Source organism: Lycium barbarum, chromosome 6, assembly GCF_019175385.1.
Source record: "Lycium barbarum isolate Lr01 chromosome 6, ASM1917538v2, whole genome shotgun sequence".
NCBI classification, from domain to species: Eukaryota; Viridiplantae; Streptophyta; class Magnoliopsida; order Solanales; family Solanaceae; genus Lycium; species Lycium barbarum.
The window spans coordinates 126,420,894-126,443,334 of NC_083342.1; the positions used below are offsets into that span (position 1 = coordinate 126,420,894).

General features: G+C 33.7%; 2 protein-coding genes and 3 non-coding genes across 6 annotated transcripts; 3 read left to right on the forward strand and 2 right to left on the reverse strand.

Moving 5' to 3' along the window:
- Window positions 1-2,642: 2,642 nt before the first annotated feature.
- Window positions 2,643-2,838, forward strand: LOC132600889 (U2 spliceosomal RNA). The gene has a single exon (XR_009567358.1). It is a non-coding gene; the product is annotated as a U2 spliceosomal RNA (small nuclear RNA).
- Window positions 2,839-3,539: 701 nt separating this feature from the next.
- Window positions 3,540-7,563, reverse strand: LOC132598719 (probable plastid-lipid-associated protein 4, chloroplastic). The gene is made up of 6 exons (XM_060311748.1): window positions 7,135-7,563; window positions 6,175-6,288; window positions 4,910-5,008; window positions 4,672-4,746; window positions 4,428-4,495; window positions 3,540-3,999 (listed from the first exon to the last, which is right to left on the reverse strand). Exons 1-6 carry the CDS (start codon window positions 7,444-7,446, stop codon window positions 3,927-3,929), a joined length of 741 nt encoding a protein of 246 aa, XP_060167731.1. The 5' UTR covers window positions 7,447-7,563; the 3' UTR covers window positions 3,540-3,926.
- A 3,094-nt stretch (window positions 7,564-10,657) lies between these two features.
- On the reverse strand, window positions 10,658-10,729 carry TRNAE-UUC (transfer RNA glutamic acid (anticodon UUC)). Its single transcript has one exon. It is a non-coding gene; the product is annotated as a tRNA-Glu (tRNA).
- Window positions 10,730-12,293: 1,564 nt separating this feature from the next.
- Window positions 12,294-18,407, forward strand: LOC132598720 (protein REVERSION-TO-ETHYLENE SENSITIVITY1-like). 2 transcript variants are annotated; one of them, XM_060311750.1, is made up of 4 exons: window positions 12,638-15,145; window positions 15,243-15,352; window positions 17,078-17,456; window positions 17,960-18,407. In XM_060311750.1, the coding sequence occupies exons 3-4, from the start codon at window positions 17,172-17,174 to the stop codon at window positions 18,389-18,391; spliced, it is 717 nt and encodes a 238-aa protein (XP_060167733.1). In that variant the 5' UTR covers window positions 12,638-15,145; window positions 15,243-15,352; window positions 17,078-17,171; the 3' UTR covers window positions 18,392-18,407. The 2 variants fall into 2 exon arrangements, with proteins under 2 accessions (XP_060167732.1, XP_060167733.1); XM_060311749.1 differs by lacking the exons at window positions 12,638-15,145; window positions 15,243-15,352 and adding an exon at window positions 12,294-12,631.
- On the forward strand, window positions 13,262-13,457 carry LOC132600890 (U2 spliceosomal RNA). Its single transcript, XR_009567359.1, has one exon. It is a non-coding gene; the product is annotated as a U2 spliceosomal RNA (small nuclear RNA).
- Window positions 18,408-22,441: the final 4,034 nt, after the last annotated feature.

Below are 22,441 nucleotides of genomic sequence, written 5' to 3' on the forward strand. Positions count from 1 at the left end.
GGGCAGACTTTGCTTTGACACATATATTTATTTATTTTTAACTTTTCAAGGCAAACTTTTAATTATGCCTTAAGAAAAAGTTCCGCCTTATGAGACGTACTTTTAGTTATGCCTTAACTAAAAGTATGCCCCACAAGGCAGAACTTTTCATTAAGGCAACACTAAAAGTTTGCCTTAAGGAAAAATTCTTCCTTATGAGTCATACTTTTGGTTATGCCTTAATTAAAAGTATGCCCCATAAGGCATAGTTCCTTATGGAAAAGTTTTGCCCCATAAGGCATAACTAAAACTATGCCTTGAGGAAAAGTTATGCCCCCTCCGGCATAACTTTAGTTTTTCCTTAAGGACTTTATGCCGGATCCGGCATACACTCCCTCCAGCCCTGCCTTGCGAAATTATTTTTTTATTTTATGCCTGAGCGGGGGTTCGAACCCAGAACCTCAGGTATCCAAGCTAAGGGCAAAACTTAAAGACCACAAATATGAGGGGTAAAATTTAAAGATCGCAAATATGAGGGGCAAAATTATAATTATATTTAGTAAGAAATCTATTATGTATACAAATAAATATGGTAATCATCATTAATGTCATGGACATAACAGAATAATCAACTGTTAAACCCTTAAATAACTTTCCAGTGAAAGCTATTGAATTCATTTTGCTGAAAGTTTGGACAAAATTATTCGTCAATTCAAGCGTTATATTATCAATGAGAGACTGAAATTTACGAAATAACCTATAATTGAATAATTCATACGTCAAACTTGAAATATTTAAATTCTCAATTAATTTTAAATGCATATGTTCCTTAGATTTTAATTATTTACCGATATGATACAACTAATTATAGAATTATTAGTAATTTATTAGTCTTTTCAATTTTTTAAGTAATGAGATATGAAAAACAATTGAGATTTTAAAATTGTTTTCGTTTATAACATAAAAAAGGATATAAAAATAATTGTTTGCACACTTTTGTTTATAATATCTAAATGAAATCTGAACATCAAATGTCAATATACATACATAACAGCACCTCACTATAGCAGCCATGAAATTTCCGGACAAACGCTGCCATTGTAGAGAGGTTTGGCTGTACTACTTCTTGTTTCTTTAGCCTCGATTGTTATATTCTTAGTTTTTTTCTAAAATTAGGGTACTAACTTGGACAAGAAAGCGTTGATTAAAAGCTGAGGGTTTTTAAGCACGTTGGACTGCCTAGGTGGACAACCATGTCAGCATTTTTACCCAGTCAGTCTGCCTAGTCAGCCTTCGTGGCAATCTATTAAAAGCGAGGGTATTTGTGGTCTTTTTGTTAAACGGCAAGAGCTCTTTTGGTACCAAAATCAAACGGAGGGTATATCTGCTCTATTTCGAATAGTTTGAGGGTAGTCTTGGCCCTTTTCCGCTGTTAGTTTTCTAGACTATTATCTTGTTGTTGTTTATGCTTGTTGCCACTGCTTACTGCCTTCCTTTTTCACCTTTCTTTGAGCCAAATCGAGGAATCCAAGTTGTATGTTGAAATCAAGATTTTATTTTGAAATGAAGCTATATCTAAAATCTACACCAAACAAATATTTGATAAATTTCAAATCGAAATAGAGGGAACGTTATCATGTTTAAGCAAAAGACAAGTAGGTATTGATGGGTCAATCGTAATTTACATCATTAAGGAACATGAAGTTGAGAATGCGAATGAAGCAAGAGATTATGAGGTTATTTTTAATACAGCTGTTGCCAAGGTTCCTTGTGCTTGTGGTTTATTCAACCTGGAAGGTTTCCTGTGCAGGCATGCATTGTGTGTTCTAAGTCGGAACGGTTTTGAGGTTATCCCACCTCAGTACATTCTTTCAAGCTGGAGAAAGGGCGTTCACTGTAGCTATGCTCTTGACTATGATTGGAATTTTATTAACACCAAGAATCCAGTCCACAGGTATGATAATTTGTGCAAGTGTGCTGTGAAGTTGGTAGAAGAGGCGAGAAAATCACATGAATGATACAAGTTCACTTTAGAAGCATTGGGGGAGATATTGAACAGAGTTTGCAAGATCATAACACTTAGCTCTTTAAGAAGAGATGTGAAATATGTGAATGTAGGCATGGTTTCACATGTTTATGGACGTAGTCACACTAAATGTACACTTGTAATGTAACGTAGACACATACAGATGATCTATCTAATTTCTGCTCACTATCTACAGATTGCGAGATAAAAGCTTATATATGAACGACAAGTGTGCAACTTAGAAAATGAAAGGATACACAACAGGGAATTATTGGGTTATCATTGTTGATCAAGTATTAAGATTTTTGAAAAAAAAAAATGGGAACATGCAGTCCAACTGAATGAAAAACACAGTTGCTAGTTACATCTTGATTCTCTTCGACTTCTGTAACAGCTTTTAAGGAGTAGTTGTTTTGGAATCCTTTGCTCTTAATTATAGATTAATATTTTAACTACGAGTAACTTTCAGATTTCAAACTTTATTTTTACATGTCTCAGAAGCATTGTTTATGTTTTACACTAGAAAGAGAAGAACTGATTCTTTCTTATAGTGTCCAATTGTCCCACATCAAAGGAGGCTAATATGAAGACAACAGAGAACTGCTATAAAAGCGAAGGCCCAAGACCTCGCTAAAGCATACCTTTCTCGGCCTTTTGGCTAAGATCAAGTGTAGTATCTGTTCTTATCAGTTTAATATCTGATATGTGGGTCATCGGCCCACACGATATTAACTCAATTTTTTAAGGGGGAGAGTCCATTAAGATAGCTTGCTATCTGGGCTCTCAAGTGTCGCCCATGCGTTGCACTACTGCACGGGCCTGGCGCACCCCACCAATTCTAGTCCAATTTTTTGGGTACGTGTCTAATATAAGCCCATCCGTAACAGAGGCTCAAACCTGGCTGAGTATTTTGTTATTCAGTAATTAGTGGATAACCTCTGGCAAAGCAATCACATGAGAGAGTTGGATTAGGTCCAAAACACTTTTCTCAACTTAATAGCAGAGCCATCTTAATGTTGCGTACTGATTTGGTTCTGATTGAAAAGTAGTCATACAAGTCCAATAAGGTGCCTTAGAGCCTGGATGGGCTTGTGGTTTATAAGTTAAAGGGAATTCTATGACTTTTGGCTAAAGAACAAGTGTTTAAAACACTTGTTACTGGCTTAAAAGCACCTTAAATAAGCCAATCCAAACAGGCTCTTAGAGCCTACTTTGTTACCTAATAAATGTCGACGTTAGGTCCACCATAAAGTTTCTTAACTACGCCCAAACAAAGATGATTTAGTTTAGTTTAAACTGTTCACTTTATTTAGGATAGGATCATCCATTTACAAGATTGGTATCAAGAATGTCATAAATGCTCTTTTATTTTCAAAGGTTTATAAAAGCTTCACTGAAACAAACATACTCTTTTGCTGCTGATTACTCTAGCAAACAGAGAAGGAAAAGGGTTCTTGAGGCATTTGGTTTTTTCATATTCATGGAAACAGATTGTGGTTTGAACTTTTCTTTTAGGAAGAGACTAATAATCAAGTACGTAATAAGAGTGTTAAATCATATTCAATAGAAAGAAAATAAAGGAAGGATTGAAATTAAATCCCTAATAGTGTTTTTAGTAGATATCGTTCCAAAACTTCTTGCTTGATCTAACTACAAGGAATATGTTTATTTGCTATTATGATGGCCGATCATAGCCCTGTAAAGACGCCAAGCAAGCTCGCTTGGACTATGCTGATATTTGTAGCATTAAGCATATCTCTATAATTGCTGACCGGAGATTTGCTGAAGCTTGTACAGTTCAGATGTATATCATGTTTCCAGCATTGAGCTGAAATACTTCGGAGAACTACTTCTAACACTGCAATCCAACTGAAATGGTCTAATAGCGAATGAGACAATCACTATCCACAGGAACCATGCCCTAATTAGGGACTCTATATGATGGATCCACCATTCTTAGAATAAACAGGTTTCCTTGGTTGCCCCTTGATATCCTGTAAAAAAATGATGTTGCATGAAAAAACAAAATTAAACATGACAAGGAATTAGATGACAAATAAACCAGAAATATAAGGCAATGAATAAACATTTTTACTTTTTAGAATGTCATACGATTTTGATACTTGCTATCCCAATCTCCCACTCATCGTAATGTGAAGAGGGACCATGTTTGAGAGAGGATGCGGAGAAGTCATGTAGAGGACCATATTTAACTTTAACATAATAATATCGACTAAACATCAGTGTTTCCATTTAAAATATATTGCTTTTATTTAACAGTGTGGTTGTCCATTTAGCCTCCAGATGTATCATAGTTCACTGCTCACATGCCAAAGAAAAGCAAAGAGCAAATTTATGGCTAATAAGAGAAGAGAGAGCATGGCGTTGACACAATGGAAAATAGTGGGTTCTTTTTCTTTACCTTAGTTCTTCATCCAGGTATGTGATTTCAAGTTGACCACGACCACTTCCACGGCTTTTTATGGGTATCTACGAACCACAAGAAAGATTGATCCAAGAAAAGTAACAAGTAAGCTTTATGTATTTTGTCTAATGTTTCTTGCCCATTGCCTTGAAGCAAACAGTAGACAGAGAGATAGGTAAAGAGTAGTAATACAATAGAATGCAGGCTAATTAATTTCCTTGCCAAAATGAAGGTTACCTACCACACTAGCTATCTTGAAAGAGTCAAATTTTACAGCAACTCTCCGTGCATTAAGAGGAACTAAATCGGCAGTGGCCTGCAGATACATTAGAAAACTGACTTCAACTTTATTGCAAAATCAAAATATAACATTTTCTTTCTATAATTAACAGGGAATAACCCTTTTTTAAATATATTTCACCGCAGAAAAAGAAAGACTGGAGATTCTTTGACATTTCTCTATGAGATCAAGAAGGAACCTGATTGAAAAATGGCCATGTTTCAATATTCTGAGCCCTCAATGTATCTGCATTGATAGCCTGGTAAATTTTTCCATTGGCTCTCAAGAATTTGGGCCTCTGCCACAATAATAAACGAACAAAAGCGTTGTCACAACAGTTAGGAATGAAGCACATCAAACAAAGAAATTACACAACAGAATACTGGTCATAAGTTCAGCATAAGTTGCTGCCCTCTTCAAATTTCCTTTCTAGAAGTTTGTTGTCATATATCACTTTAGACTACTTCTGTAGCATAATGTTGATGGTTGCAGTTGAGAAAACAAATTGATAAGTTTGATGTAAAACCAGCATTTACAAAATAGAAGGAAAAGAGAAGAGGAATCAATCATCCAACACTCCCAAAGGAAGAAAGGAAAAATATTAAAGGCAACCTATGTGACGTCACTGAAAATAGAAAACAGCACTTATTATGCTTGATATTTGAAGCATGGAAGCATTCTTTTGTTCCTTGTTTGATCATCAGAAGATTTAACCAGAAGAGCATGATAAATATTCATTAATAATGGAGCAAACTGAAAGCAACGAGTGTATTGAAAGATTATCAAGCACAGAAAACCAGTATGATAATTAAAATCATCCAATCAACCATATCATTTTGATTATAAATGCAGAAAGTGGAGGAAGCACCACAAAATAGAAGCCCTTCTTAATACTGAACCAAGTAATATTCCACTGTAATTTAAGAAGTTGGAGGAGAAGGAAAGTGGAAATGCAAGTCAATCAAAGTTCTTCACATCCATTGGAGGATCTACCCTATTTCTTGAGGCTAAACACCGATGTACTTAGGTTACAGCATGCTAAAAACAAATAGTAACATTGTTTAAACTAGAACTGAACAATAGAGGAGAAAGGGAGATCTAAACTTGCTTCTGATTAGACCTAAAACAATAATAGGAACTGATAAAACTTGCTTCTGATTATACCTAAAACAATAATGGGAGCTCTTGTACACCACATCTCAATCATTAATAGACATCATTAATTCGCTATTTCATTAAGTCTAGCCAGAAGAAGATAAGGGAAAGCCAATAAATTATGACAAAAGAACAAAAGGGTAGAAGCGATTTAACTACCTATATATTTGCCCTTTCTATTTACACCCTAGAGTTTTAGTTTTACTACTTATATGAATCTAAAACACACAATCTGCTCCCTCGAGAAAAGAGATGACAAATGAGTTAGCTTCTGGAAATGTGCATAAGAAAGATAAGATGCGAGCGGACCTTGGTCTGCAGAATTGATTGAGATGTGGTGTACAAGAGCTCCCATTTTCCATTCAATAAGCTTGACTTCAGGGGCTCCTTCACTTTATTAGCTGCCTCAAGTTTACTTGCAATCTGCATACAAATTAGGCTGGTCATGCACCAGTTCCAAAATAGGAACCAAAAGGCTTCTCTCTATCAACCAGAAATTCCCCCACCCCAAATTCAATTTGCTAAAGTCGAATGAGATATCAAAAACAACTTCACAAATTAAACTCATTGCATTCATTCTGTCCACAATACATAATAAAATCGGGGATTCGTCTGAGCATAATACTAATCATGTTTGTTAATGAATTGTGCTAACCAATTCATCTAAGCTTAAATTGTCAGAATAAGAAGCTTTATTTTTGGGTGTGTTTGGTATGAAGGAAAATATTTCCCTAGAATAATGTTTTCTTAGTAAACAAGTGAGATTCTTGCTTATTTTCTAGTGTTCGGTAATTAAGCGAAAAAATATTATCCCAAGAGTATTTATAGGTAATCTAGCAAAACACTATTGGGGTGGGGTGGAATGGTCAATGGGTGGGAGTTGGGTGGGTGGAACAATGAGCTTGGAATGTCACGTATGGAACTTGTTTTCCCTACTTTTACTAGAGAAGTCATTTTCCTCATTTCTAAGGAACTGGATAAAATGTTTTCGAAAACATTTTGACCAATGAAATATGGGAAAACAGGAAAACATTTTCTGGACCCTCACCTGTGACCGGAGTCTTTTCCGAGCCAAGCACAAGGGTTGAGTAGCAAGACTGAACGCAAAAACCCTGACTTGTAGGCTTCTACAATAGCATATTGAATTGTAGCAAGTGGACGCACTTTATTTATCTACTTGCAATTAAGTCCTAAATAACAAATTTCAACTCCAACAACATCCGACACAAAGAATTCAATAAAAAGATGTTATTAAACAAGGTGACTCACCTGATCAACAAGCTTTTGGTCTTCAGGAGTTGCCTCAGCACCGCGATCAAGAGGTGCTATTGCTTCGAGAAGCTCCAACTTAAGGCTCTCAGTGTCTTTGCTTTTTGTCGAGAAGAACGGAAAGAAGGAAACCCTTGTCCTCCATTTCAATGATTCTGGTACATAATTGACAGGTAAATTATTGAATAATGCTCTTTTTCTGGGAGAATTAGAAAGTAGTAGTTGTTGTGATGATAGATTTGCATTTGCTGGGAAAGAATGAATCAAAGTGGGTTTAACTGAAGAAGATGAACACAGACAAAGAGTAGCCATTCTTTTGATATTTAGCCAAAATTTTTAAAATTTGGTTCAATTTTGGTACGTTGTGGCCTTGTGGGTGGGGGGGTCTGGTTCCCTTTGAGTGGATCAGAATTTTCTCACACGTTCGTTCGCTTCCCGCCACATTTTGATGGCCGCCTAATTTCATAAGTGATCTATAATTATTACTATGTCTTTATACACTAAAATCATGCCATTTTATTTTGCATAAAAAGGTTATAATATTATCATTGTGATAATTAAAATAATCATGAAACTCGAATTCAGCGAATTATTATTATTATTATTATTTTGTTGAAGCGACACGTTCCACCCTTTTCCTCTTTTTAAAACAAAAACTTTTGAAAGGAAAAAAAAAAAATGAAGATCGGATTTGCATTGCGTATTTACTAGAAGACATTATATTACTGTGTTAATATAGTTAATTAACAAGAAAATTTATGCGAGTATTATCGTCAACTGGTATATCGGACTGAATATTAATCGATGAATCGCAATTAGTCATCTCATAGACAAAGGTTTTTGTAAGATTCTTTTTTTTTTTTCCTTTTGGGAGGCAAATAGGGAGTGAGCAGGATGAATGCTTGTTAATTTTTTATTTTGCTTAATACATAGTCGATATTTCACGCTCAAACTAAGCCTTGTTTCAGTTGAACACTTTGGCTTCTAATAAAGTATTTCAATTAGACATTTTCGATTCAATTTTTTTTTTAGTGTGTTCTTCATCTATTAAGTAGTTAAGTTAACCACATAAATTATGTCATCTCCTTTAATTATACGCAGTTGCCTCAATAAGCTGTGAAACCCCATGCATTTGCATGTAAATAAAGGAGATGACATATTTTATGTGACTAACTTAACTACCTATTAGACGAATGGATATACACGAAAAAGTTTTTCTAAAATTTGAAATGAAAGTGACTAATTATAACATTTTCTTAGAAGTTGAGGTGCTCAATTGAAGCGAAGTTTAGTTCAAGTGTCTATTGAAATATCCTGACAAGTTTAAGAGGCGGACTATGTATTAAGTCAAAAAAAAAAAAAAGTTTCTCATTAAGTAACAAGCATTCATCCTAGTCAGTAGTCACTCCTTATTTGCCCCTCAATAGGAAAAATAAAATCTTACAAAACCTTTCTCTAGTGCAAATAAGGGCACCACATGTCGGCATGGTGAGTTCTTGTTGATGTACGTACATTTAATCAAGTACAAAACGTGACACATCACAAAGTTTTCTTTATCACAGGTGCAATGACACTATAAACATGATGGTTCAGTTAAATCAAGAATCAGTTCGATAACATATTTTCGGTCACCCTTGATCTCATGTCCAAAAAAAAAATTACGATAGCAAATTAAATTTTAGCCAGTTGGCAGTACACAAGCTAATATATAATATTATAGACTAACAATTCAAAAGGAAAAAGACAATAAACAGCTAGCACAGCACAGTGAACAATTTCAGATCAGGACACTTGTTGCTTTGCTTATTTCTCTATTTCTTCTCTTCCAAATTAACAATCAACGATAGTTTGTTTCCGCTCTTGCCCGAGCTGCATGCAACAGTTGTATACATGAATCAAGACAAAGAAAACTTCATATAATGTACAAAGTGAACAGTAAGATCAGAGGCGATTATAGGATTTAAAGTTCGGGGTTCCCACCCATCTCAAGTTAAAAAATAAAAAAAATGATACATGGTGACCAAGGGGATTCGAACCCTTAAAACATAGCTTAAAAAGTTATTTTTCTACCACTGAACTAATAGCACACTTTGTTAATGGGTTCCCAATTCGTATTTGTTATATATATACTAGATTTTTCAATACAAATACAGAAACCACGCAAATGTATGGCGGTTCCTGAGAACCCCAATATAGCACACTAAATCCGCCCCTGAGTAAGATTTGTCCTCACGAGAAACAAAAGATGACGAAAAAATGCAGCAAGTTATATGGGGAGTTTGCAAGGGTGTCTGCTTCTATTACAAGTGCTTCTGAAATAAGTAGTTGGGAAGACACACTAAACATATATGGCAGTAAGTTCCAAGATGTGGCTAGATTAAGTAGTTGGAAAGACACACTAAAGTACACGGGTGAGCGGGTTTAGGTTTAAAAGTGCGTGGATTTAATTTTTAAATCAAATAATACTCGATATGTGACATTTTGAAATTGAAAAAGTTATCAGGTTTAGGATGTTAGTTTGAGTATTGTTGAGCCAAAAAAAAAAAAAAAGGTTGACATATTTTTAGATCAATAGATGGATGAAGGGTATTTGTAAGCCATTTTCCATATGTTAGGAGTATTTTTTGCCCTTTTCCGTTACATTGTATGGTCGCTCATCAAAATAATAGCCGGAAAATGTATAATTTTTGTATATATAATATTTTACATATATGGCTAGCGGCATAGGCAAATCCAGAATTTCAAGAGGATGAGTTCATCTTGGAATTTTTTTTTTTTTAAAAAAAAAAGATGCAAAAGTGCATTTAATAGGGTTTGATCCCACAACCTTAAGGGAATAAAGTAAGCACTTAGCCAGTGCTCCATATAGGCTAGTTAGAGCATGTGTTCCTTTAGTTAATATTTAACATTTTACAAATTATATACATAATATACCAAATTTAGTTAGGTGACCATATGTTCACCTGATTCATTTTTTATACCTGGATTCGCCCCTGGCTAGCGATTCTAATTATTTTTTGGTGACGGATCAAAGTGTAGCTTTCCCTTTTAAGAAAGCGGAAAAGAGGTGGAATATGCCACTTGAGAAAAGAAAATTTAAGCGCATTAGAAAATTTATAAACTCAATATTTGATCAGATCGAACAAATTGAATACATGTTTGAATCTTTAAAGAGACCACAATTTATTTACTCTTCTGTGTTGGATTTCTATACGTAGTTAAATATAATAAAAAAAAATTATCACTTGTGAACTCATCCTTTTTCTTTATAACCAAATATCAACACAAGCATTCTGAATTCATCATCAGGTAGAATAGATATAGTGACATGGCAAAATAACAACATAAAGGGACAAATCGGCTAAATTTCACTGTTTCTGCATGAATTTTATTTTCTCATATTGTACTTGGAGGAAGAAAAAAAAATGGAATTGAAAAGAAAGTTACGCAAGAGTAATCAATTAAACAAAGAGTGTCAATTGAGCAAAACAATTTGAGAAGGGAAAAGGCAAACAAAAAGAAATTCCGTTACCGGGAATCGAACCCGGGTCTCCTGGGTGAAAGCCAGATATCCTAACCGCTGGACGATAACGGATGCTTGTTGCTTCAAATCCAATAACATATAATATAGCAGTATTTCTGTTTCTACACTAGAAAAGTCATTTTGTTCATTTTTAAGGAACTAATTTTTTTGGAAAAAATGTTTTTCAATTTTTTTGTAACAATCAAATAATGCTTATTTTAGACATTTCGGGTTAATTACTTTTTTTGTTTTTACTATCAAACCGAAATTATTTTCAAGAGTACCCTAAAGAGGAAGTCTTTCTCTTCTGGCCATTTTTAGTCAAAGAAATATGAAAGAGTTTTATCTATAGAAGAGTGGCCGTGGGTCGAAGTATGAGTGAAAGATAACAAATATCATTGTCATGTATGAAGCAATAGTTTGATTTAAGATGTCAATATCCTCTATTGCAAAGATATTCCTATTAGGTGGCAATCCCTTTTCACTTTAATACAGAACACATGAAGAAAGCGAGTAACAATAAAATTCATATTTTGAAAGCTAGTTACTACGCGCTATATGGATAAACAAGAAACTAAAACTTCTCTTAATTTATAACAAATGTGATGTAAGTCGAAAATATCAAATGCGATTGTAATTCGAAAATAAAATTGCGAATTATATGTAATCGTCAAATTGAACTTGTAAATCACAATTGACAAATGCAACTCGTAAATCAGTAATTGATAGACACGACTTCTATGTCGCAATTAACCATGATTGGTAGATGCGACTTATATACGCAATCGACAACTGCAACTTGTATCACGCATGATTGACAACACGACTTGTATGTTAATTTAAAGAACTTAATTTCTCCTCAAAAAACAAATATATCATATCAAGTGGAACAATTAACTGTCATTGTTCAGCACCTTAACTAATCTTTTTAAAAAAGTACATTATTAGTGTGAAACAGTAAAACTCGTTTGTAATTATAAAATCAAGTATTTTAACTAGTCAACACAATCTACCACATGTGAATTTATTATATTGATACGAAAATTACAGAAAGTTAATTCAATTCTCGCACTTCCAAATATTAATATCTCAAAGATCAATCCTAATTGGCTTTATTTCTCTTGTAACTTCAATGACATCTTGTTCAAACTTGACATAAATCACTAATAAAGGTTATGTTAGAACGGTAAATACTCGTTCACTTTTAATTAAAAGTTTATAGTTTAAACCTGAATATGAAGTGGTTATTGTTAGAAAATACTTCACATCTTTTTGCACGGATTCCTTTCAAACACATTGACATTTAATTTTTGGCCCTCAATCTTTAATTTTTGTCCCTTCTGCTCATTTAATGAAAATATTCACACCTGCTTTGCTCGTCACAAGTTTTGTAACATTTTTATCCTTGAAACCTAAACTTTTGCCTCGTTCGGCACGGGTTTATAAAAATTAAGTTATGCGACATAAGTTGTGTAGTAATTTTTAGATTATATTCAGTATTAAAAGTTTTACCTTTTTCGATATAACTTGTGTGTATGTAATTATATATATGCCTAAGCTAAAATGTAAATCTTAACATCGAAATCTAAACTTATTGAAAGTAGGCAAAAATTAAAGACCACGAATTTGAGAAAAAAATTAAAACCACCTCAAATAGGGGTCTTTGTGCGAATGACCCAATACTTCACCCACACATAAAAGGAAGAAGAAGGAGTTGTTTGCTGGAATACTGAAAACCAATTTTGTTTTTGACTCAAAACCATCATGAAATTATCCTTCTCCGCCGCGTGACATATACAATAAACAGCAAAACAATGATGCCATATATTCATGCATCTCTTCACAGCCTTTCGGTTGTTGTTCTTGACAAGCAAAAGAGCAAAACCGAAAGAGAAAGGGACAAAACAAAATTGTCGCCTGCATTTACTCGTGTTCTGAATATTGGGCCTTGGTTTGCCGAGAAGATAAATTAAGGTAGCCATGGATCTTTTTTAGTTGTTTTTTGCCCCTTATGTTACTGCCAATGCCGATTCAACTGCATATTTTGTCTTTCTGGAAGTTAAGCTCCCTTTTGGCCATAGATTTTGGAAGTTCTTTTTCCTTTTTTTTTTTGGAAACATTGTTTGTCCATGGAATTTGATCAAGTTTTGAAAAAAATTTTGACTTCAAGCTTTTCCAAATAAAATGCATATCCAAACACGACTTCAAGTTCCAAAAATTATTTTTCAGCACAACTTTAAAAACTCTTTCTTTCAAGTTTCACAAAATCTATGGCCAAACACTAGCTTAGTTCTGCAAAGCCAATTTCTTGAAAAACACAGTTGCTAGTTACATCTTGATTCTCTTCGATTTCTGTAACAGCTTTTAAGGAGTAGTTGTTTTGGAATCCTTTGCTCTTAATTATAGATTAATATTTTAACTACGAGTAACTTTCAGATTTCAAACTTTATCTTTACATGTCTCAGAAGCATTGTTTATGTTTTACACTAGAAAGAGAAGAACTGATTCGTTCTTATAGTGTCCAATTGTCCCACATCAAAGGAGGCTAATATGAGGACAGCAGAGAACTGCTATAAAAGCGAAGGCCCAAGACCTAGCTAAAGCATACCTTTCTCGGCCTTTTGGCTAAGATCAAGTGTAGTATCTGTTCTTATCAGTTTAATATCTGATATGTGGGTCATCGGCCCACACGATATTAACTCAATTTTTTAAGGGGGAGAGTCCATTAAGATAGCTTGCTATCTGGGCTCTCAAGTGTCGCCCATGCGTTGCACTACTGCACGGGCCTGGCGCACCCCACCAATTCTAGTAAAATTTTTGGGTACTTGTCTAAAATATAAGCCCATCCCTGACAGAGGCTCAAACCTGGCTGAGTATTTTGTTATTCAGTTACTTAGTGGATAACCTCTGGCAAAGCAATTACATTAGAGAGTTGGATTAGGTCCAAAACTCTTTTCTCAACTTAATAGCAGAGCCATTTTAATGTTGCGTACTGGTTTGGTTCTGATTGAAAAGTAGTCATACAAGTCCAATAAGGTGCCTTAGAGCCTGGATGGGCTTGTGGTTTGTAAGTTAAGGGAATTCTATGACTTTTGGCTAAAGAACAAGTGTTTAAAACACTTTTTTACTGGCTTAAAAGCACCTTAAATAAGCCAATCCAAACAGGCTCTTAGAGCCTACTTTGTTACCTAATAAATGTCGACGTTAGGTCCACCAGAAAGTTTCTTAACTACGCCCAAACAAAGATGATTTAGTTTAGTATAAACTGTTCACTTTATTTACGATAGGATCATCCATTTACAAGATTGGTATCAAGAATGTCATAAATGCTCTTTTATTTTCAAAGGTTTATAAAAGCTTCAATTTCATAACATGATGATCTTTACCTAAAATGGCTGGAAATTTTCTTTTCTAAACCAAACATGGTAAGTGAACCAAGTTTGGAGATAATCTTAATTTGTCCATTCCGATACAAATGTATCATAATTGTGATATGATGCTACAAAGCAATAGGTCATCTTCACTATAACACCAACTTGTAATGATTTGTTGCCTCCTTATGTTAACAACCGTTTACATAACATCCTGCATTATTAACAAGGAAAAAAACCTATTGGAGATTGAATGAATCTCAAAGAGTCCCACATCAACGTATTACTTAATAAGTACTTTTTTTAGGATTTACTATTCTATTTAATTCAAATTAAAACTTTTTGAATATTTGCAAGGAGATCGATAAGAAGGAACTCTCACGTCCGATTTTGTAGTAGAGATTGAATTGAGAAACAACCATCAGCTATAACCCAAAAGAACCATACTCCATTCCAATAGTCCATGTAGTATGATACTATCATCTCATTGGAATAATTATTCTCGACACCCTCCATATGATCTTGTCTATTCCTCCCTTTCTTATTGAGATGTCCTATTTTCTGTAGGAACTCCTCAACTTTAATTTTTCATGAATCTTGAACGGTCTCCTCATGAATCTTTTACCCATGTAATTCCCCTATCTGTGATCATAAATAGAGCTCCAAAAGGTTTTTCCCTATGTTCAAAGGATTAAGACATTTAGCTCTTAAAAAATATAATTAGTTAAGGTTTTTTCATTAATGCTGATTTTTCCATATTAGATTTTAGGCACAAGTAGTTTCACCACTCTGAGCTTGTATAAGGAAGTCAACAGGGCACTGATCGGTACCAACTTAATGAATGTGTCAAGTCGTGCAATAAATGTACCTTATTTTATAGATTTCATTCACACCCATTCTTCTTTTTTCCATTGTGCAAGTCATGCCTATATACAAATGTATCTTGTTTTTTTATTTTTATTTTTAAAAGAAATAAAAGTAGTAAACATTAAGTTATCCAGGAGTAATATTTATCCAATTAAGACAAGGAATGTTAATTGATACGACTGCAATTTTCTCTCTACTCTCTTTTGATAAGGGCAAACTTCAAACATGATTAGCAGCGCCAGATGGTACTGTAAGTTACAATTCTCTACTTCTTCCCCTTAGATTTTGGAAACTGCCTTTATTACAGAAATATTGCATCTTACTCACTTCCCAATCTGCGACTGTAGATATGACTGGAAATCAAGCCATGCGAGTCAAATGTTTGTTCTGTTTGGTTGCATCATTTTTGAATAAGCATAGTGTATGAGTTACCAAGCCTGAGGCCTCCTTTTTTAAGGTAACCAATGTTTTAAATACAATCAACAAAAAGACAGTGCTAGGTGTCATATTTACAACTCAAAAAGCAAAAACCGCGTGTCCTTGATTCTTCCTACAAGTATCCGAGAACTTCAAAACTACAGTGAGTCATCTGTGAATTTCTCTTTACACCGAAAGTAAAATAGAAAAATACAATTCATCTTAATCTTCTGAGTAGAACTATATCTATCTTCAAAGCATCTTGATTTTTTCTCTTCCTTTTTTTTGGGTGTTGGAGCTGGTGTTTCTTGAGTTAATTCACCTGCTTCTATATAATACTTTCTTTACTAGCGAGGTTACTTTCACTTGACATACTAATAATTTGATTTCTTCTTATAAATTACTACTATTATCTAGAAGAAAATAAAAACTCTAAGCCCAATAACCTTTATGCTCATTGATATGTTTTCACCTCAAGCTTCTATCAGTAGACTAAAGAATTTGTGAACTTCTAGTGCATAAATTAATGTTTTTCATTGTGACATAAAATGGGTAAAGGAACTGCGACACTGCTGGAGCTTTAACTGCTGTAATACCAAGTCTTATCCGATGCATCATTGATGCCTGAATGCAATTGGCCTCTGCGAATCTGGCTCTTTTAGCTGATTTAGTGATATTATCGACTACCAACTGGGGACTTCAAGCTACAGCTTGACGTTACTTTCAAGGTGTTAAGAAATACTGGTGGTACTTTTTTCTAGATTTGCAGTGTTTCTAGTTGGAAGCAGATGAGTTTTGAATCACCTAGGACATGACCCAAGGGTTGAAACTGATAGGATATATGTGTTTGTTAGGGGGAAAAAAGAGAAAGATAAGTCTGTCAGCCGATAGAGTGAAGAGGAAAACTTATAGGTAGCGGTGCGCATTTGATATCCTGCATCTATAAAGGGATATTTATGCATATATGTAAAACTAAAGGGTCAAAATGACATAAAATATTGCTATAGTTCATATGCTGTAATTTGTAATGCACCCAGTGGAACATGTATATGAATATTAGGTCTACGAATCATGAAGTTAGTTGAGTTGAGCTGCAGTAAGCTAAGCTCAAGCAGCTTAAAGCTTGTCTTGGCTCGGTTACAACTATGGTAAGATTTTCTGAGGTACATTAACCCTGTAGCAATTGTCTCTTGCCATCAGTCTAAGAAACCTTAGAAGTTGCTACCTCTTCGGTGTTCCAATAACTATTCTTGACGTGTCTCCTAATATCTTATTGTGAAACATTGTGGTCAATTGAATCCATTTTATCTTTGAAATTAAGTCATATTTGGATATTGAACTTAAAAGAATGTTGAAAGTCAGAATAAAGTGTATGTGTAGTATATGTAGAAGCTTTCTAAATAATGTGTTTTTCTTAATTGCTGTTATTTGAGATTATATATATATATATATGTTTCATGTAGCTTGAGCTCTTATTCTGGTTTTTTGGACTGTAAGAAGTGGCTATGCTCCTGAGTCGGAGCTGCTAAGTAGGAAATGTTCATATTATTTGTTCTCTGCGTCGAGTAATTCTTTTGTTCACTTTCTTACACTTTTTAGCTTAGGGCTGTATTTTGAATCATCATGCCTTTTGTGAATTTTAACAGCTGAGTCTCCATTGTTAATAGTGACCGCTCTCCAGGCTTAGCCTTTAGCGTTAAAAATTTAGCTCCAGTCTTTGCCTGAGATGGTGTAATGAGATGATATTCCTTTTTCTATTCTGCAGGGAATTAGCCACTATGCTAGAAGCTGTGAATTGAGTTTGAAATGCTAGGAACGGTGAAATTGTACATAGCAATACGCTTCGAAGAAGATCTCCAATGATGGATGTAAATCCTAGATCTGTGGTTGAAAGGGATAATGCTTTGCAAAGAAACAATGTTTCAAGGCCACTAGACGAAATTGATCCAAAGACAGAAAAATTCCCTTGTTGCCTTGTTGGGGCTCCTCTCCCTGTGGTTTCTTGGCTTGCACCTTTTGTCGGGCATGTTGCCATATGCAGGGAGGATGGTACTATTGTTGAGTTTTCTAGAGCCAGCAAGATTCATGTTGGTAGTCTCATTTACGGGGATGCAGCCAGATACTATCAGCTAGATAGACAGCAGGTATATGCCCATGGCTGCTTTTATTGTTCCAAACTAAGTTACTCGGGCTCACCTAAAATGTCGTCAGGTGTTTGTCGGATCCTTCAAAAGTAGTGTATTTTTGGAGGATCCGACACGGGTGCGACAACACTTTCGAAGAGTCCGATTAACTTAGGTTCCAAAGTCCCACCCATCCCCCGAAAGCGAATGAAGCAAGAAAACTTGAGGCTTTTTTCATTTTTGGCCCGGCGGTCGAAATTAATTTACGGGCGCTAGCCTAGATATACAAAACCTATACACTGATCATGTATATTATATGTATATTTTGTGGATGGAATATGTATATTATACGCATTTATACTTAATATACAAATCCTATATATATGCTGGCTATTATTCTATTGAGCGGTCCGAAAGTGTAATTATCCCAGAAGTGTTAAATCGTGCGCTGGCAGTAGCATCCCTATGGCTCGTAAAAATCTACAAACAGGTTTTTTTTATCAACTTTGTTTATGCTTAAACAGTACTGTTTTCCTCGCACCACCCTTGCTGGACACACATGCAACCAGCATCACAAACATGCTGAATTTGGGCCAGGAGTAAGTTGGGATGATGCTGTTCAACTTTCTACGCGCAACTTTGAGTACAGAAATTTCAACCTTTTCACTTGCAATGGCCTCTCATTCTTCGCTCATTGCCTGAACCGGCTATCGTATAAATGGTCATTGAATTGGAATATGGTTAATGTTGGAATTCTTATACTGTTCAAGGGGCAGTGGGTCAACGGCTCAGCAATCTTAAGATCATTTGTGCCTTTCATTGTGATGCTTTGCTTCGGAGTTTTAATGCTTGCATGGCCGTATGTGGTTATGATATTGGGCTTTTTTCTTTTTATTGCTGGATGGTATCTCTTGGTAACTTACTGTTTCAAGAGTCTTCTGGAAGTTGATGATTAGGACCTTCTGCTGTTAGTTCAAGCAGTGGCGGAGCCAAAAATTTTGGTAAGGTTGTTCAAATGTTGACGAGTATATAATTTTTTTCCGATGAATGAGTGCAACAATTTTCTTTTTAACATCATCACTGCACACCCGCCTAAAAATTTATGGCCCATTTGATTTCGCAAGTTATTCTTGATAAATTTCATTGCTAGAAAATTCTTACGGTAATTACAGTATCAAATGACAGCAACCACAAACAACAACATACCCAATGTACGTAATCCCACAAGTGGAGAACAACAAGGGGCATTCCGAGAATGTTACAAAGCGAGAGATAACGACTAATTGATTTTCTTTGAAAAATAAAATAAAGAAAGAGAACAAAGTTGGATAATTAAAATGTTCACAGAAGCAATTAAAAAAAAAAAAGAGAACAAAATAAGTGGTTGCTAACTTGTTATTTCTTTCTTTTCCAGGAAATAGGAAGGAAAGAAGAAAGATTAAAGGAGCTTCAACAAATGAGTCCAACGTAACTCCAAAGCAATATAGGAATAAACCAAATGCAAATCATAACTCAAATACAAATAAGTTTAGTCGGAACATGGAAGAAAATAAGTTCAAATACAAATCAACCAAGTAACTTCAGACATTGTTTGTATGTTTTCTTTTAAAGAAAGAAGATGACCAGCGTTTGACGCAAGCTTTAAACCGTGACTTTTAGGTAAAATTAAACTCTCTTTACCTCTAAGCTATCCATCTCAATTATTTTAAGGGTGTTCAAAATTTAATTTATATCCAGTTAATCATAATATCTAATCCATATACTAGTATCATTTTGTAGCCAAGGGTGTGCAGGTGACCACCCTTGGTCACGAGTGGCTCCGCCACTGAGTTCAAGTCTTGTATAGGTGGTTGAGAAAGAACTCAATGTTCTTTCCTTAATGTAATGTTAAAACATGTGTAAATAGTAGTTTAAAACATGCGTAAATAGTAGTTAATGTCCAGTGGGTATGTTTCATTTTTGTTTCTTTTCGAGCACAGTTGTTCCTGTCAATTTATGGTTTGTAAGCCCCTGCTTCAAATTTGGTTTCTTTTAGGGCCTGTTTGGAAAGCCACCTGGTAATTGGAATTGGTGCAATTACTAGGGTAGTAATTACACAGCCTAGTAATTACACAATAGTGTAATTACAACGACCTGTTTGTTTGTCATAACGTAATTACAGTGTAATTACAAGCGTGTTGTTTGGTTGCACAAGTGTAATTACACAGTCAGTTTAATTTAAAAATAAAATTTAATTATAAAAAATTTAAAATTAATATTTAAAAAATATTGCCTTTATAAATAATATTAAATTAGTTATTTAATAACACATTGTTTCTTGAAAATATATTAATTAATAATCATATATTTGTAACTAATATTGTAACAAAAATAATTGATATATATTTTTCAAATTAATATTTAATTATAAAACTTAAAAGAAGACTTTTTTTGTGAGAACGTCATGGATTGGATGTTTGACAAAAAAATAATATTAATAAATATAATGTCATAACATCATTCAGATGTTTGACACAAAAAATCATCAAATGTAAGTGAAAAATAAACAACATGCAATGTGAAAGCAAATAACTTAAAATTGAAAATATAACCTAAATTCAAAATCCAAAAGAAAAAGTTCAACATAATACTCTTATGTCAAATTCCAACATTACATAAGTAAGTTCCAATGTAACTTAAGTAAATAATTCAAAAGAAAGGAAAAATATAAGTCTATAACCCCATTCACAATGAAATTATACTTTAATAACGTCACCTGTTATATGTCAAGTTTGTTAATAACTCATTCTTTCCAATATTAAGAGGTGTAGTTTCAAATATTAGAATAATAACTCGGTTATGCTAAATGAATAAAATAAAATAAAAAATACGAGCAATTACATGGAATCACAAGAAGTAAAGGTTGGGAATGAAAAGAAAGAAAATGAAAAATAAATAATATAAAAAGAAAAATACATTTTAAAAAATAAAAATAATAAAAAAGTAAAAATAAAAAAGAAATTAAAATAATAGAAATAAAAAAATATTTAAAATCAAAAAAATTAAAATAATAGAAATAAAATAAATTAAAAATAAAAATGAATTAAAGTAAAAAAATAAACAGACTAAAAAGTAACCCTGTAATTACACACAATTCTCAGGCCCCCCTTGAGAATTGGAGAGTGTAATTACACCCTGTCAATTACACCCAATTTCCACCTAACTGTGTAATTACCTGGTTAAACAAACAGGCCAAACTGTGTAATTACACCCAATTACACCCAATTCCAATTACCTGGGTGGCTTTCCAAACAGGCCCTTAAAGTTAAAAAAAAGAGAGTACTTAAGTTAAAAAGAGTTTTTGAGAGTAACATATGATTTCGTGTAATTTTGTTTACACTATATACTTTACTACAACAAAAGTCAATTGTTTAAAAATCAGATCAACTTCAAAAGCACTTAAATGTTACTTCCTCCGGATCAAAAAGAGTGATTACTTAGTCATTTGCATGAGTGATCACTTAGCTATTTGCATATCCCTTAAGAAAATACTAGCTTCTAGACAAAAATGAGTAATTTGATTAAACTGTCCCTAATTAAATATGTATTGGAATTTGATCACATAACACTTAATACGAACAAATTTGGAGAAATATGGTTAATTCTTTATTAATTTTGATAAGTGGATACTCTTTTTGATAAAAAAAAATGCTAAGTGGACGTTCTTTTTCATCTGAAGGGAGTTTGAATATAGCAGACAGAATTCCATTGGTCTAATTCGCGACTTCAGGATAGATTCTGACTTTATATCCTTAGATTTATTTGTGACCTCAAGAGGTGTGTGCTGGTGTAAGACAAAATTGTGTTTGTTCGCTACCACTATAAAATAGCCTAAAAGACAATTTCAGGAACATATAAAATACTATAGCAGGAATATATAGATTGAAGTGACCTAATTTAAGGAGTTTGGACAATTTCTTTTTACAAGTTTAAAAGATAATCTTGTGTTAAAAGAAGTATTTGAATGGTTATAGTTTCTTTTTGACCTTCGGAATTATTCCCAGTAAAGTTTTCCACAAGGTAAAAAAAAAAAAAAACTTCTGACATCTTAAAAGAACATTACAGAGAATTAGATGATTTCTTTTCCTTCTAGCTACCTAAATTTTGGTGGATAAAATTAATCCATATATTTGTTGATTGGTTGGAAGTAATAAATACACCGAAAAATTAATCAAGATGAGTGTAAGTTGATTAAATATTATAGTTATAAAAAATAACTTTTCAAAAAATCTTAACTTAAAAAGTTTTTGCAAATAATTTGGGAAGACATAGAAAGACCGTAAATTATAGCGAAATTGCAAACTGCACACCTAAACTATGAGGGGGGAGTAATTTATTTTTTTGGTATTATCTATCCCTTTGAACTTTATTGTTCTGTATCATTTACCCTCTTCTCTAATTAACTAGTAAAAAAAAAAGAAGCTAAAATACAGAATGTGCAAAGGCAAGCTTATTCTAAACTAAAAAAAAGAGAGTTTCGATTTTTTTTTTCCATTTTGATTCTTTACAAACTCAAACGACTTGAGATTAGGAAAAAAAAAAAAAACGGAGATCGTAACAGTAAATAAAGGAGGACGAAGTCTTTGAGGAAAGGATTGGACCCAATCCTTTGGGTTTGAATGAATCAAATGGAATCGTGTTATAATAAAACAGATACGGATTTAAAATTTAAATTTTATGTTTTTAACCTTTTAAAATACTTAGCTTTGAACTCATTATATATTCAAGTTATAGGTTCAATTCTATTATTTGTCCCAATTTTAATAAATTTTTATGCATCGAAAGTTATGGATAGTTGCGGATGCTGCGTTTTGACTTATTTTCTTTTTAGATAATTAGTGAATGAGGTAAGTAATACCAAACAATAAATTCAAGGGAGTAAATAATATAAGGGATCGTTTGGTAGGTAGCCAAAATTATTCCGGGATTAAAATCTTAGGACTAATTTATCTCATCTCTTAGGATTA

Excerpts from the sequence above, each read along its gene's own strand:
- LOC132598719 (XM_060311748.1), bottom strand. The coding sequence starts at position 7,446 with ATGGCTACTCTTTGTCTGTGTTCATCTTCTTCAGTTAAACCCACTTTG. Across the intron at positions 6,289-7,134 it reads ACCAAAAGCTTGTTGATCAG|ATTGCAAGTAAACTTGAGGC; the intron begins GTGAGTCACCTT and ends ATTTGTATGCAG. Across the intron at positions 4,747-4,909 it reads CATGGCCATTTTTCAATCAG|GCCACTGCCGATTTAGTTCC; the intron begins GTTCCTTCTTGA and ends ATGTATCTGCAG.
- LOC132598720 (XM_060311749.1), top strand. The coding sequence starts at position 17,172 with ATGATGGATGTAAATCCTAGATCTGTGGTTGAAAGGGATAATGCTTTG. Across the intron at positions 17,457-17,959 it reads ATCAGCTAGATAGACAGCAG|TACTGTTTTCCTCGCACCAC; the intron begins GTATATGCCCAT and ends ATGCTTAAACAG.